The 12,676-nt window shown below is 40.7% G+C and overlaps 1 protein-coding gene across 1 annotated transcript; it reads left to right on the top strand.

Annotated features, from left to right (window-relative positions):
* Positions 1-964: 964 nt before the first annotated feature.
* LOC139587031 (mitochondrial import receptor subunit TOM40 homolog) lies at positions 965-11,199 on the top strand (the record flags this gene model as incomplete). The annotated part of the gene is made up of 7 exons (XM_071420857.1): positions 965-1,099; positions 1,349-1,558; positions 4,208-4,275; positions 5,360-5,452; positions 8,510-8,575; positions 10,261-10,296; positions 11,035-11,199. Coding segments are annotated over exons 1-7 (693 nt in total), but the record flags the coding sequence as incomplete, so codon positions are not given.
* Between the last annotated feature and the right edge of the window lie 1,477 nt (positions 11,200-12,676).

The raw sequence follows: 12,676 nt of genomic DNA, 5'->3' as shown, positions 1-12,676 counted from the left end.
AAAAATCCCTCAAAAATGGCCCCAAAAATCCCTCAAAAATGGCCAAAAAATCCCCGTAAAATCCTGCAAAAAATCGCCTAAAAATATGCAAAAAAATCCCCAAAAATTCCTCCAAAAAGTGGCCCAAAAACTGCCCAAAAGTTCCCCCTAAAAAATTGCAAAAATATTTCCCAAAAACTCACTTAAAAATCACCAAAAAATCCTCAAAAAATTGCCAAAAGATTCTGAAAAAAATCGTTCAAAAATCCCCACAAAATCATTCCAAGAATCTCCCAAAAAATCCTCAAAATTCCCAAAAAAATCACCTAAAATCCCCTAAAAATGGCCAAAAAATCCTCCAAAATCCCAAAAAACTCCTCCCAAAGTTCCCTCAAAAAATCTCCCTAAAAAGCCCCCAAGAATCCTAAAAAAAATCCCCAAAACCTCCACAAAAATTCCCCAGAACTCAAAAATGAAGAAATCCCAAAAAGATTCCCAAAATTCCTCCAAAAATCCAGGAAAAATTCCCCCAAAATTAAGGAAAAAAAAAAATCTTCCAGTACGATGACGTCATCTCACGGACACGGCGTCACCCGCGTGACTTCACTCCGCACCGTGACGTCACAAATCCAAAACTAAACGCCCCCAAAAGCCGCAAACCGTCACGACGACTGGAAATGACGTCACTTCTATCGCGACAGCGGCGACAGCAGCGTCCTGCCCGCCCTTTCTCCGTCGCCATGGCGACGGTCCTCCAGCAGCGCCCGCCCCAAGATGGCGGCTCCCCCAAGATGGCCGCTCCGCCCCGCTCGCCCTTGGCGCCTCTATGGTCGCGCGCGCGCCGCGCCGCCTCAACCAATAGCAGCGCCGGATGGGCGGGGCCAACCCGCAGATTCACCAATCACAGAGCGTAACGTCACTAAAGAGGCGTGGCCCACGCCGCCCCTGACCCCGGGAAGGCGGGACGGGAACTCAACCGTGAGGCGGCGACCAATGAGAAGCGAGCGGCGGCGGGATTAGGAAGGCGTTGACCAATAGACGCGCGCCGCTGGGAAGCGCCGACCAATGGGAGCGGGGGGTGGGCGTGGCTTAGAGCTGAGCGCTCTCCGGCCGCCACCGCGTGAGTTCGGCGTGGGGGGGGAGGGGAGGCGGCGATTTTGGGGCGAATTTGGGCGATTTTGGGGTCACCCCCAGCGGAGTCGTGGAGGGGGCGTCGCGCCCTCCTTGGGGGAGCGGGTTCGGCGCGGAGATTTGGCGGGAAACGGCGGCGGTTTGGCGGGAATCTGCCTTGGGGCTGGTTTGGGGTGAAATCGGGGGATTTGAGTTGAAATTTGACCAAAATTTAAATTTTTTTTTTTCATTTTTTCAGCATGGGCAACGTTTGGGCCGCCGGCTCCCCCCCTCCCCCCCCCCGCTGCCCCTCCCCCCCTGCTGCCCGTGCCCCCCCCCGGCTTCGGGGCCCCTCCCCCCGTCAGCGGCTTGGGGGGGGCAGGGCCGCCCCTCCCCCCACGGGCCCCCGAGGGGGGGGAGCCCCTCCCCAACCCCGGCGCCTTCGAGGAGTGTCACAGGCGATGCAAAGGTGAGAGAGGAAATGGAGCGAAATCCGCCCAAAAATCAACCCAAAATTGACCCAAAATCGGCCCAAAAATCGGCCCAAAAATGAACCCAAAATCCCCCAAAATCCGCCCAAAAATGAACCCAAAATTCCCCAAAACCGGCCCAAAAATCCGCCCAAAAATGAACCCAAAATTCCCAAAAATCCGCCCAAAAATGAACCCAAAATCCCCAAAGCCGGCCCAAAAATCACCCCAAAAATGAACCCAAAATCCCCAAAACCGGCCCAAAAATCACCCCAAAAATGAACCCAAAATCCCCAAAAATCGGCCCAAAAATCACCCCAAAAATCACCCCAAAAATGAACCCAAAATTCCCCAAAATCGGCCCAAAAATCCGCCCAAAAATGAACCCAAAATTCCCAAAAATCCGCCCAAAAATGAACCCAAAATCCCCAAAGCCGGCCCAAAAATCACCCCAAAAATGAACCCAAAATCCCCAAAATCGGCCCAAAAATGAACCCAAAAATGAACCCAAAATTCCTCAAAATCACCCCAAAAATCCGCCCAAAAATCTGCCCAAAAATGAACCCAAAATTCCCCAAAACCGGCCCAAAAATCACCCCAAAAATGAACCCAAAATCCCCAAAAATCGGCCCAAAAATCCGCCCAAAAATCACCCCAAAAATGAACCCAAGATCCCCTAAAAATCCACCCAAAAATGGACCCAAAATCCCCCAAAATCGGCCCAAGAATGAACACAAAATTCCCTAAAATCCGCCCAAAAATCACCCCAAAAATGAACCCAAAATTCCCCAAAATCGGCCCAAAAATGAACCCAAAAATGAACCCAAAATCCCCAAAATCGGCCCAAAAATCCGCCCAAAAATGAACCCAAAATCCCCAAAAATCCGCCCAAAAATGAACCCAAAATTCCCCAAAATCGGCCCAAAAATGAACCCAAAATCCCCAAAAATCGGCCCAAAAATCGGCCCAAAAATCACCCCAAAAATGAACCCCAAATTCCCCAAAATCGGCCCAAAAATCCGCCCAAAAATCACCCCAAAAATGAACCCAAAATTCCCAAAAATCCGCCCAAAAATGAACCCAAAATCCCCAAAATCCGCCCAAAAATCACCCCAAAAATGAACCCAAAATTCCCCAAAATCGGCCCAAATATCACCCCAAAAATGAACCCAAAATCCCCAAAATTGGCCCAAAAATCACCCCAAAAATCAACCCAAAATTCCCCAAAATCCGCCCAAAAATGGACCCAAAATTCCCCAAACTCGGCCCAAAAATGAACCCAAAATTCCCCAAAATTGGCCCAAGAATCACCCCAAAAATGAACCCAAAATTCCCAAAAATCCACCCAAAAATCCGCCCAAAAATGAACCCAAAATCCCCAAAACCGCCCAAAAATCACCCCAAAAATGAACACAAAATTCCACAAAATCACCCCAAAAATGAACCAAAAATTCCCCAAAATCGGCTCAAAAATGAACCCAAAATCCCCCCAAAAATGAACCCAAAAATGAACCCAAAATTCCCCAAAACCGGCCCAAAAATCCGCCCAAAAATGAACCCAAAATCCGCCCAAAAATCGGCCCAAAAATGAACCCAAAAATGAACCCAAGATCCCTCAAAATCACCCCAAAAATGAACCCAAAATCTGCCCAAAAATGAACCCAAAATTCCCCAAAATCACCCAAAATTCCCCCCCATAAAAACCCCAAATATTTTCCTCTCAAAATCCCCCAAAATTCCCAATTTTCCCCTCCAAATTTTCTGTTTTCCTCCTAAATTTTCCCCAAAATTTTCCCCCAAATTCCCAATTTTTTCCCCAAATTCCCAATTTTTCTCCAAATTTTCCCCTAAATTCCGATTTTTTCCCCCAAATTCCCAATTTTTCCCCTAATTTTTCCCCCCAAATTCCCAATTTTTTGCCCCAAATTCCCACTTTTTTTCCCAATTTTTTCTCCTTAAATTCCCAAATTTTTCCCCCTAAATTCCCAAATTTTTTCCCTAAATTCCCAATTTTTCCCCCAAATTCCCAATTTTTTCCCCAATTTTTTCCCCCAAATTCCCATTTTTTCCCAATTTTTTCTCCTTAAATGCCCAAATTTTTCCCCCTAAATTCCCAAATGTTTTCCCCCAAATTCCCAATTTTTCTCCAAATTTTCCCCTAAAATCCGATTTTTTTCCCTAAATTCCCAATTTTCTCCCCATTTTTCCCCCACATTCCCAATTTTACCCAAATTCCCATTTTTTTCCCCAAATTCCCAATTTTTTCCCCAAATTCCCATTATTTTCCCAAATTCCCATTATTTTCCCAAATTCCCAAATTTTTCCCCTAAATTCCCATTTTTCCCCAAATTTTCCCCAAATTCCCAATTTTTTCCCAATTTTTTCCCCTAAATTCCCAATTTTTTCCCCATTTTTCCCCCACATTCCCAATTTTCCCCAAATTCCCATTTTTCCCCTAAATTCCCATTTTTTTCCCTCAAATTCCCAATTTTTCTCCTTAAATTCCCAATTTTTTCCCCAAATTTTCCCCCTAAATTCCCAATTTTTTCCCCAATTTTTTCCCCATTTTTTTCCCCAAATTCCCAATTTTTTCCCCATTTTTTTTCCCTCAAATTCCCATTTTTTTCCCCATTTTTCCCATTTCCCAGAGCTGTTCCCGGTGCAGATGGAGGGGGTGAAGCTGACGGTGAACAAAGGGCTCAGCAACCACTTCCAGGTGAGAATTTGGGGCAAATTTGGGCAATTTTGGGCAATTTTTTAAAATTAAAAATATTTCCAATTTTTAAGGGATTTTTATGGATTTTTTCCAAATTTTTGGGGGATTTTTTGAGGATTATTTTTATTTTTTCAGGGTTTTTTTGTGGAATTTAAGTGGATTTTTGGGGGGGTTTTTTGGGATTTTTTAGGGATTTTTTTGGTATTTTTTGGGAATTTTTAGGGATTTTTTTTTTAAGTTTTAGGGATTTTTTTAGGAATTTTAATGGATATTTTGGGGGGGATTTTTATGGATTTTTAGGGATTTTTATGGAATTTTTAGGGATTTTTTAGGGATTTTTATGGAATTTTTAGGGATTTTTTAGGGATTTTTTTTTGAATTTTTATGGATTTTTTTGGGGAATTTTAATGGATATTTTTGGGGGGATTTCTATGGGTTTTTTTAGGATTTTTTATGGAATTTTTGTGGAATTTAAATGAATTTTGGGGGCATTCTTTAGGGATTTTTTGGGGAATTTTAATGGATTCTTTTAGGAATTTTTATGGATTTTTTGGGTGGATTTTAATGGATTTTTTTTGGAATTTTTAAAGATTTTTGGGGGGGATTTTTATGGATTTTTTTAGGGATTTTTTGGGGGATTTTAATGGAATTTTTGGGGGGATTTTATGGATTTTTTGAGGAATTTTAATGGATTTTTGGGGAATTTTTATGGATTTTTTAGGGATTTTTTTGGGGAATTTTTATGGATTTTTTAGGGATTTTTTGGGGGAATTTTTATGGATTTTTGGGGAGATTTTTTTGGGGGGTTTTTATGGATTTTTTTAGGAATTTTTATGGATTTTTGGGGGAATTTTTATGGATTTTTTTTAGTCTTTTTTTTTAGGATTATTTTGAATTTTTAAACAATTTTTTGGGGGATTATTTTGAATTTTTGGGGCTTTTTTTGGGCGATTTTTTGGTGGTTTTTTTTCATTTCTTCGGAGAATTTTTTAGGAATTTTTTTTTTTTTTAATTCCCAGTGGGAATTTTAGGGAATTTCTTGGAATTTTGGGCATTTCCTGACCCTTTTTTTTCCCTTTTCCAGGTGAACCACACGGTGGCCCTGAGCACCCTGGGAGAGTCCAATTATCACTTTGGGGCCACCTACGTGGGCACCAAACACCTGAGCCCCACTGAGGTGAGAAATGGGGGAAATTCACCCAAAAATGGGAAAAAATCACACAAAGTTGGGGGCAAAAATTGGGGAAAATTCACCCAAAATTGGGGGCAGAAATTGGGGAAAATTCACCAAAAATTGGGGAAAATTCACCCAAAATTTGGGTCAAAAATTGGGGAAAATTCACCCAAAACAGGGGTCAGAAATTGGGGAAAATTCACCCAAAATTGGGGAAAATTCACCCAAAATTGGGGTCAAAAATTGGGGAAAATTCACCCAAAAATGGGAAAAAATCACCCAAAATTGGGGGCAAAAATTGGGAAAAATTCACCAAAAATTTGGGGGCAGAAATTGGGGAAAATTCACCCAAAATTGGGGAAAATTCACCCAAAATTGGGGTAAAAAATTGGGGAAAATTCACCCAAAATTGGAGTCAAAAATTGGGGAAAATTCACCCAAAAATTGGGGCAAAAATTGGGGAAAATTCGGCAAAAATTGGGGTCAGAAATTGGGGAAAATTCACCCAAAAATGGGGTCAGAAATTGGGGAAAATTCACCCAAAATTGGGGTCAGAAATTGGGGAAAATTCACCCAAAATTGGGGAAAATTCACCCAAAATTGGGGGCAAAAATTGGGGAAAATTCACCCAAAATTGGGTCAAAAATTGGGGAAAATTCACCCAAAAATGGGGAAAATTCAGCCAAAATTGGCGTCAAAAATTGGGGAAAATTCACCCAAAATTGGGGTAAAAAACAGGGAAAATTCACCCAAAATTGGGGCAAAAATTGGGGAAAATTCACCCAAAATTGGGGGAAATTCACCCAAAAATGGGAAAAAATCACACAAAATTGGGGCAAAAATTGGGGAAAATTCACCCAAAATAGGGGTCAGAAATTGGGGAAAATTCACCAAAAATTGGGGAAAATTCACCCAAAATTGGGGGCAGAAATTGGGGAAAATTCACCCAAAATTGGGGGCAAAAATTGGGGAAAATTCACCCAAAATTGGGGGCAGAAACTGGGGAAAATTCACCCAAAATTGGGGTCAAAAATTGGGGAAAATTCACCCAAAAATGGGAAAAAATCACCCAAAATTGGGGGCAAAAATTGGGAAAAATTCACCAAAAATTTGGGGGCAGAAATTGGGGAAAATTCACCCAAAATTGGGGTAAAAAATTGGGGAAAATTCACCCAAAATTGGAGTCAAAAATTGGGGAAAATTCACCCAAAAATTGGGGCAAAAATTGGGGAAAATTCGGCAAAAATTGGGGTCAGAAATTGGGGAAAATTCACCCAAAAATGGGGTCAGAAATTGGGGAAAATTCACCCAAAATTGGGGTCAGAAATTGGGGAAAATTCACCCAAAAATGGGAAAAATCACCCAAAATTGGGGGCAAAAATTGGGGAAAATTCACCAAAAATTGGGGTCAAAAATTGGGGAAAATTCGCCCAAAAACGGGGAAAATTCACCCAAAATTGGGAAAAATTCACCCAAAATTGGGGTCAAAAATTGGGGAAAATTCGCCCAAAAACGGGGAAAATTCACCCAAAATTGGGTCCAAAATTGGGGAAAATTCACCCAAAATTGGGGTCAAAAATTGGGGAAAATTCACCCAAAATTGGGGAAAATTCACCCAAAATCGGGGTCAAAAATTGGGGAAAATTCATCCAAAATTGGGGTCAGAAATTGGGGAAAATTCACCCAAAATTGGGGAAAATTCACCCAAAATCGGGGTCAAAAATTGGGGAAAATTCATCCAAAATTGGGGTCAGAAATTGGGGAAAATTCACCCAAAATTGGGGAAAATTCACCCAAAATTGGGGGCAAAAATTGGGGGAAATTCACCCAAAATTGGGGGCAAAAATTGGGGAAAATTCACCCAAAATTGGGGAAAATTCACCCAAAATTGGGGGCAAAAATTGGGGAAAATTCACCCAAAATTGGGGTCAGAAATTGGGGAAAATTCACCCAAAATTGGGGTCAGAAATTGGGGAAAATTCACCCAAAAATTGGGGTCAGAAATTGGGGAAAATTCACCCAAAATTGGGGTCAAAAATTGGGGAAAATTCACCCAAAATTAGGGGCAAAAATTGGGGAAAATTCACCCAAAATTGGGGGCAAAAATTGGGGAAAATTCACCCAAAATTGGGGGCAGAAATTGGGGAAAATTCACCCAAAATTGGGGTCAAAAATTGGGGAAAATTCACCCAAAATTGGGAAAAACTCACCCAAAATTGGGGTCAGAAATTGGGAAAAATTCACCCAAAAACGGAGGCAAAAATTGGGGAAAATTCACCCAAAATTGGGGTCAGAAATTGGGGAAAATTCACCCAAAATTGGGGGCAAAATTTGGGGAAAATTCACCCAAAATTGGGGGCAAAAATTGGGGAAAATTCACCCAAAAACGGGGTCAGAAATTGGGGAAAATTCACCCAAAAACGGGGGAAAATTCACCCAAAATTTGGGGCAGAAATGGGGAATTTTAGGGATTTTGAGAAATTTGGGATTTTGGAAATTTGGGAAATTTGGGATTTGGGAATTTCAGATTTGGGGGAAATTTGAAATGTGGTGAATTTTGGGGGAATTTTTGGAATTGAGGAAATTTGGGAATTTTAGGGATTTGGGGAACTGGGAAATTTTGGGAAATTTGGGATTTTGGGAAATTGGGATTTGGGAATTTTAGGGATTTTGGGCAACAGGGAAATTTTGGAATTTGGAGGTTTGGGATTTTGGAAATTTGGAAGTTTGGAAAAGTTGGGATTTTGGGATTTGGGAATTTGGAAATTTGGGAATTTTTGGGATTTGGAAATTCGGCCTTGAAGGAATTTCAGATTTGGGAATTTTGGGAATTGGAGGAAATTCAGATTTGGGAATTGGGGAAATTTGAGATTTTGGGAATTTTGGGAATTTGAGGATCTCACAAAATGGAATTTTAGGATTTCGGAACTGGAGAAATTCGGGACCTGCACCAACCCTGACAACCAAAACCTCCCGAAATCCCAAAAATTCCCAAAAATTCCCAAATTTCCCCAAAAATTCCCAAATTTTCCCCAAAATTCCCAATTTTTCCCCGTGCAGGCGTTCCCGGTGCTGGTTGGGGACATGGACAACAGCGGCAGCCTCAACGCGCAGGTGGTTCACCAGGTCAGCTCCAGGATCCGATCCAAGGTCGCCTTCCAGGTACGGAATTCCCGGAATTTTGGGAAATTTGGGAATTTTGGGGAATTTTTTGGGAATTTTTGGGGAATTTTCGGGTGATTTTTGGGCGATTTTAGGCGATTTTTTGGTGTTTTTTTTAAATTTTTTGTGATTTTTTTGGTGATTTTTTGGTGATTTCTTGGGGGGGATTTGGGAATTTTTTCCGGGAATTTTTAAGGGAATTTTTCCGGGAATTTTTTGGGGATTTTTGCAGAATTTTAAGGGAATTTTTGGGGATTTTTGTGGAATTTTGGGGAGATTTTGGGGCATTCTGAGAGTTCACCAGGTCAGCACCAGGATCCGATCCAAGGTCGCCTTCCAGGTACGGAAATTTGGGAATTCTGGGAAATTTGGGAATTTTGGGAATTTTCGGGAATTTTTGCAGAATTTTTGGGGATTTTTTTGGGATTTTTTGGTGATTTTTTGGTGATTTTTTGGTGATTTTTTGGTGATTTTTTCATGATTTTCCGAGGTTTTTTTGGTGATTTTTTGGGGATTTTTTTGGGGGAATTTGGGAATTTTTCCCAAGAATTTTTTAGGGAATTTTTAAGGGTTTTTTATTGGGGATTTTTGCGGAATTTTGGGGAGATTTTGGGGCATTCTGAGAGTTCACCAGGTCAGCACCAGGATCCGATCCAAGGTCGCCTTCCAGGTATGGAAATTTGGGAATTCTGGGAATTCCGGGAAATTTGGGAATTTTTTGGGATTTTTTGGGAATTTTTGGGGAATTTTCGGGTGATTTTTGGGCGATTTTAGGCGATTTTTTGGTGGTTTTTTGGTGTTTTTTTTAAATTTTTTGTGATTTTTTTGGTGATTTTTTGGTGATTTCTTGGGGGGGATTTGGAATTTTTTCCGGGAATTTTTTCCGGGAATTTTCCGGGAATTTTTTTGGGATTTTTGCAGAATTTTAAGGGAATTTTTGGGGATTTTTGCAGAATTTTGGGGGGTTTTGGGGGGATTCTGAGAGTTCACCAGGTCAGCAACAGGATCCGATCCAAGGTCGCCTTCCAGGTACGGAATTCCCGGAATTTTGGAATTTGGGAATTTTTGGGGAATTTTTTGGGATTTTTTGGGAATTTTCGGGGAATTTTCGGGTGATTTTTGGGCGATTTTAGGCGATTTTTTGGTGTTTTTTAAAATTTTTTGTGATTTTTTTGGTGATTTTTTGGTGATTTTTTTTTGGGAATTTGGAATTTTTTCCATGAATTTTTAAGGGAATTTTTTGGAATTTTTGCAGAATTTTAAGGGAATTTTTGGGGATTTTTGTGGAATTTTTGGGGGAGGTTTTGGGGGATTCTGAGAGTTCACCAGGTCAGCACCAGGATCCGATCCAAGGTCGCTTTCCAGGTATGGAAATTTGGGAAATTTGGGAATTTTGGGAATTTTTGGGAATTTTTGCAGAATTTTTGGGGATTTTTTGGGGTTTTTTTGGGATTTTTTTGGGTTTTTTTGGTGATTTTTTGGTGATTTTTTGGTGATTTTCTGGGATTTTTTTGTGATTTTTTTTGGGGATTTTTTTTGGAATTTGGGAATTTTTTCCAGGAATTTTTTCCAGGAATTTTTTTAGGGAATTTTTAAGAGAATTTTTGGGGATTTTTGCGGAATTTTGGGGGATTCTGAGAGTTCACCAGGTCAGCACCAGGATCCGATCCAAGGTCGCTTTCCAGGTACGGAAATTTGGAAATTTGGGAATATGGGAATTTTTGGGAATTTTTGGGATTTTTTTTGGGGTTTTTTTGGGATTTTTTGGGGGTTTTTTTTGTGATTTTTGGTGATTTTTTCGTGATTTTCCGGGGGTTTTTTGTGGGTTTTTTGGTGATTTTTTTTTGGGAATTTGGGAATTTTGTCAGGGAATTTTTTTAGGGAATTTTTGAGAATTTTTGGGGAATTTTTGGGTGATTTTAGGGCATTTTTTGGGTTTTTTCTTAATTTTTTTGTGATTTCTTGGTGATTTTTTTTGTGATTTTTTTTGGAATTTGAGAATTTTTTCAGGGAATTTTTAAGAGAATTTTTGTGGATTTTTGCAGAATTTTGGGGTTCTGGGGGTGATTTTGGGGGCTTTTGGGACTTTGAATATTTTTGGGGTGGTTTTGAGGATTCTGGGAATTTTCGGGGCTGAGTTCCAGGATCCCCTCCAAGGGGAATTTTTGGGGAAATTTTCCCCTGAAAATTTTAATTTTATTCCCAAAAATTAATTTATTTTTTTCTTTGAAAAACCATGAATATTTTCTCCCCAAAAATCAACATTTTCCCCCCAAAAATCCCCATTTTTCCCCCCAAAAATCCCCATTTTTTTCCCCAAAATTGGGATTTTTTGGGTTTTTTTTCCAAACTGGGATTTTTTTTCCTCAAATTTGATTTTATTTTTATTTCTTTTTTCCCAAAATGCCCGGATTTGTGGCCAGACCCAGCAGTCCAAGTTTGTGAACTGGCAGGTGGACGGGGAGTACAGGGGGGGAGATTTCACAGCGGCGCTGACCCTGGGCAACCCCGACATCCTCATGGGCTCAGGTGAGACCCAAAATCCCCCCAAAAATCCTAAAAAAAATCCTAAAAAAATCCCAAAAAATCCCCCCCTAAATCCCCCCAAAAATCCTAAAAAAAATCCCCCAAAAAATGGCCCAAAATCCCCCTAAAAATCCCAAAAAAATCCTAAAAAAATCCCCCAAAAATCCTAAAAAAATCCCCCCAAAAATCCTAAAAAAATCCTAAAAAAATCCCCCAAAAATCCTAAAAAAATCCCAAAAAATCCCCCAAAAAATGGCCCAAAAAATAAAAAAAAATCCCCCCAAAACCCCCAAAAATGGCCCCAAAAATCCCCAAAAAATCCCCCCAAAATGGCCCAAAAAATCCCCCAAAAATCCCCCCAAAAATCACCCCAAAAATGGCCCCAAAAATGGCCCCAAAATCCCGAAGAATCACCCCAAAATTGGCCCAAAATCACCCAAAAATCCCCCAAAAATCCCCCCAAAAATGGCCCCAAAAATGGCCAAAAAATAATCCCCAAAAATGGCCCAAAAATCCTCCAAAAATCCCCCAAAAATCACCACAAAAATCCCAAAAAATCACCCCAAAAATCCCCCAAAATGGCCCCAAAAATCCTAAAAAAATCCCCCAAAAATCCCCCAAAAATGGCCCAAAAATCCCCCCAAAAATCCCCAAAAAATGGCCCCAAAAATAAAAAAAAATCCACCCAAAAATGGCCCCAAAATCCCAAAGAATCCCCCCCAAAAGCCCCAAAAAAGGCCTCAAAATTCTCCCCAAAATCCCAAAAAATCCCCCCCCAATCCCCAAATTTCCCATTTTCCCCCCAAATTTCCTGGGTTTTTCCCACAAATTTCCCGTGGGTTTTTTTCCCCCAAATTTTCCATATTTTCCCCAAATTTTCTGGGTTTTTTCTGGCCCAAATTTTCCGGGTTTTTCCCCCATATTTTCCCCAAAATTTCCCGTATTTTCCCCAAATTTTCTGTGTTTTTTCCCCAAATTTCCCATATTTTCCCCCAAATTTCCCAGTTTTTCCCCCCAAATTTTCCATATTTTCCCCAGATTTTCTGGCCCAAATTTTCCCTATTTTCCCCCCAAATTTCCCGTATTTTTCCCCCCAAATTTCCCGTATTTTTCCCCCCAAATTTCCCGTATTTTTCCCCAAATTTTCTGGTTTTTTTCTGGGTTTTTTCCCCCAAATTTCCCATAATTTCCCCCAAATTTCCCAGTTTTTTCCCCCCATTTTCCCAGGTTTTTCCCCCCAAATTTTCCATATTTTCCCCCCATATTTCCCGTATTTTTCCCCAAATTTCCCAGGTTTTTCCCCTCAAAATTTTCCATATTTTCCCCAAATTTCCCGGGTTTTTCCCCCAAATTTTTTGGCCCAAATTTCCCGTATTTTTCCCCAAATTTTCTGGCCCAAATTTTCCATATTTTCCCCAAATTTCCCGTATTTTCCCCCCAAATTTCCCGGTTTTTTCCCCCCAGATTTCCTGTATTTTCCCCCCAAATTTTCCCTATTTCCCCCCCAAATTTCCCGTATTTTCCCCCCAAATTTTCCGG

The sequence above is a fragment of the Agelaius tricolor genome, unplaced genomic scaffold, assembly GCF_023055355.1.
Source record: "Agelaius tricolor isolate 1412-34295 unplaced genomic scaffold, bAgeTri1.0.p SCAF_168, whole genome shotgun sequence".
NCBI classification, from domain to species: Eukaryota; Metazoa; Chordata; class Aves; order Passeriformes; family Icteridae; genus Agelaius; species Agelaius tricolor.
Note: the sequence above shows the minus strand (reverse complement) of the source record. Positions and strands in the feature narration are given on the sequence as shown.